This window comes from Zingiber officinale, chromosome 9A (assembly GCF_018446385.1).
Source record: "Zingiber officinale cultivar Zhangliang chromosome 9A, Zo_v1.1, whole genome shotgun sequence".
NCBI classification, from domain to species: Eukaryota; Viridiplantae; Streptophyta; class Magnoliopsida; order Zingiberales; family Zingiberaceae; genus Zingiber; species Zingiber officinale.
The window spans coordinates 121,052,121-121,055,844 of record NC_056002.1 but is presented as its reverse complement, the minus strand read 5'-3'; the positions used below and the strand labels follow the sequence as shown (position 1 = coordinate 121,055,844).

The 3,724-nt window shown below is 42.6% G+C and overlaps 1 protein-coding gene across 1 annotated transcript; it reads right to left on the bottom strand.

Annotated features, from left to right (window-relative positions):
* Window positions 1-2,070: 2,070 nt before the first annotated feature.
* Window positions 2,071-2,565, bottom strand: LOC122019534. The gene has a single exon (XM_042576991.1). It carries the CDS (start codon window positions 2,563-2,565, stop codon window positions 2,071-2,073), a length of 495 nt encoding a protein of 164 aa, XP_042432925.1.
* Window positions 2,566-3,724: the final 1,159 nt, after the last annotated feature.

Below are 3,724 nucleotides of genomic sequence, written 5' to 3'. Positions count from 1 at the left end.
GTGCGCCTCGCACGGGTGCCTCATCCGAAGAAGATTCTCGGTCTCTATCCGCTCAACCCCTTTCTTCTAGGGGAGCCCATGATGGCGCTCGGTTGAAGGGGATTGATGTATTACGGGCACCCCTATAGGAGCCGATCGGTCTCCTATTTGGCTCCCGAGCGGAAATTTGATCCGCTCGATCTCCTCTTTCAGCCTGTCGACCTGCGACAGAGACAGTAGGCTCATGTGTCGGCCGATCGGCCAACGCCTGCTGCTGTTGCTCCAATATCTGTCACTCGAGCTTGTATTAGTGCATCGAGATCCTCTTGCGTCAGCGTCACTGTTGTGAGTCGTCCAACGTCTTACATCTTCTTATCCGGATGCATGCTATTTTCCCATAGACGACGACAAAATGATCCTGTCCGAATGAGAGAAGCTGGAAAGCCGAGGATAGGGTGACTACTGATAGGATGAAGACCTCAATCCTGCAAGACAAAACCAAACCAAGGAAGGGGTCCCTGCCATTGACCCTCCAACACTCAAGTTAGAATCAGGAAGAGAGAATGAGTAATCCAGAAATAGATAAATCTTGCCTTTTCTCATACTTGGCATACCCTTTTATGTCTTTCTTTGTGATCGTTCATCTGTCCTTATTTAATGATATTAATTGTCAAAGGAAGGCTTTTTCGTCTTGACTTTCGTGCATTAATGATAGATGAAGTGTTTTTCTTTGTCTTGACTTCTTCATATTAAATGATAGACGGAGTGTTTTCTTTTGTTTTCTTGTCCCCTCCTGCCTAATGTCATTCCTTGCGCCGGACGAGCGGTCCGAGTGGCTCATCCTCCTACTGACCATGTCATTCCTTGCGCCAGGCGGGGCGATCCGAGTGGCTCGTTTTCCTACCGACTGAAATAACCGGCTATTAGTTTGTCCATTCGTTTGACCAACCCATGCCATTCGTCTGATCGATCGGGTGATCCGCTAGGGATAACCAGACAACCACCTTTAACCGAAGCTCTTTCCATAAATCTTAATATTGACCGTCTTGACTTTGATCGATACCGTGTCAATTGACTCGTGACAAATGGACTCTTTCTTATCATCACATCATGTAACATATCAAGTGTGTGGTCTGTAGAATTATATAAATCACCATTAGATCTTTTTTGTTTCATTCGGAGAGAAGAATACGATTGTCGTCCTTCTAACTCTATGGAATATCAAGTTACGTCTGTCTTTTTTCTATTTCAGATTGATCTTGCAACATCAAAGGAGGTCTTCTATTGATTATTTTGGCTGCATTTAAATTTTTCATCAACCATCCAAATAAATTTAATAATACAAGTGACAGTTCACACAGTAATCCAAGTGATTCAAACACACAAGATGAGTTATTGTGCTTTTTGAGTTTTTGAATCTTTGGTCCATGGAAGCTGGAGTCTAGATCTTCTATAATTTGTAATTTTTTTAATCTTTTTCATAATTTATAGGTCAAGTCAAGTTAAATCGTAATCAAAATTTAATTAAAATTGATTATAATTTTTTCTAAATTTATCTTTTCACCTAGATTATAATTTTAGATCGAGTCAAGCCACTTGAGACCACCGGCGATGGATGAATTATATGGTGCCAAGTAAAGGACGGCCTGCCCATCTCGGAAGCCGTTTGATTCGATCCAAAACTATAATTTAAGCGGAAAAATGAATTTGAGAGAGATCATAATAAATTTTAACCGGATTCCGACAGCAATCCAGCCAAAATCAGGAATTACAAATCAGATAATCTGAACCGGGAAGCCGTGCTTACCAGTACAATTTTAGAGCGAAATATGCGACTTTCTAATGACGACAAATATATGTTTCAACGCTTTCATGGGCGTTCTCGGAGGAACGACACTCACCGTGAACAAACTGGCAAACTGCCATCGTACAAATTGCCATATTTTCAAACGAGATTTTAATGAAATAATAATGCAACATAATGCAATTTAAATTTTCTGTCAAATGACGATTAGCATAAATCAGTAATTAATTACCACGTTCACTGTATCAGCTGTTATATTTTTAACGGTTTGTATACATTCACTGAAATTATGGATGCCCATTAGCCGGCGACGAGAGATCGCCGGCGACGATAAGCCTAGAAGGGCTGAGAAGCTGGTAGCTTGGCCCTGCGCTGTAGCACCTGCCGAAGCCCGCGGCGCACTTGGGCGGCGCCTCCATCTCCTGGTCCATCTCGCCCATGACCTTGTGGAAGAGATCGACGTCGCAGGGGAGCTGGAGCGGGCCGGGGCTGGCAAAGCCGTACGCCACCTCCGCCTGGTCGAGCAGGGTCTGGAACAGCGGGTGGCCGATGCACTCCGTCCGGATGACGAACCGCTCCCTGTTCGGCCCTACGTGGACGGTGAACTGCCCCGACCGGGTTCCTGCCGCCGCCTGCGACTTGGACCGCCGCCACGGCCTGACGCCGGAGGCCCCGGCCGCCATAGGAGCGCTTCTCCGGCGAGTCAGCGAACGGCACCGGTCGAAGGCTTTCAGGATTAGGCTCCGCCTGTGCTTCTCGCTGATGCTTCGCTGCCTCTCCATGATCATCAAAGATCAATTCACCATCTTCTCAAGAAAAACAAAAAATGAATGAAATTTAAGAACAAAAAAGTCAAATATAAAGAGCGAGGGGAAACAGCTGCACAGGATAAAATGTTCCTCATCTTGAGAAGATCTATATGGAGTAGGCATCATTTCAGAAGTTCATAATTAATTATTGGATTTTTAATTTTAGAGTTGATCAGGCTTTTCTACAAAACTTTTCGAGCTTGATTCAAATAAATAAATAAATCAGTTTTTCGCCTAAAAAACATTAAATTATGTAGTATTCAAAGCATGCGCAGCCATTATCTTGTTATAAAATATGGCAATTATTGCTGCAATAAAATATTGCAATTATGCATTTTGTTCATGAAGTCTTTTGACTCGTTAGATTTTTTGTTTGGAAAAGGACATGGTGAACGGTTGAGCATTAGATTGCGCCGCAAGAACGCAACGGATACAATTTACAATACCAGAGCAGTTTCACCGAAACCGTTGACAAAGTGGAGTACATGTGGGGGCCCATCCCACGTGTCCAGATTGTAGGGACGCAACGCAAAGGCACACGTTCATAGTGCATAACATGATGACAAGCAAACACAGAGATGAATAAATGCCAATTAAAATTGTTTAGGTAGTTCTAAAAATTAATTAATTAGGTTGAAAATGAAAGACAATGATGGTACATATTTCTATTTGGTTTTAATTTAGTAGACTAGTGTGTGTATATATATATTATTTCTTAAATTATCCTGCTTAAAAAATATTAAATTATCCTAGTTAATTTTTTGTAAAAAAAACCTTTAAAAAGCAAGTGCAAAATATATATATATATATATATATATATATATATATATATATATATATATATGATGCAGTGATAATGAGAGGACCCATCTCACTATCATGGTGGAGGTCAAAGTTAAGACGGTACTCTGGTGCACGAAGATTTCATCATGCGGGGTCCCAGCCAATGATCCATTGTACGCAGACGAAACAAACGCGCCAAGGATAATGAGGAGAAGATGAGCTGAGTGGCTACCCCACTCGGCTAGACAACAGAGCTTGATGTGGGCAGCGTTCGACTTCGGCCGAGCGGCTACCCTGCTCGGCCTGGCAGCAAGTCTCGACAATGACAAAGTGGACCTTTGGTTGAGGA

Bases quoted from the DNA above. Each gene is read 5' to 3' on its own strand.
- LOC122019534 (XM_042576991.1), bottom strand. From the start codon at position 2,565: ATGGAGAGGCAGCGAAGCATCAGCGAGAAGCACAGGCGGAGCCTAATC.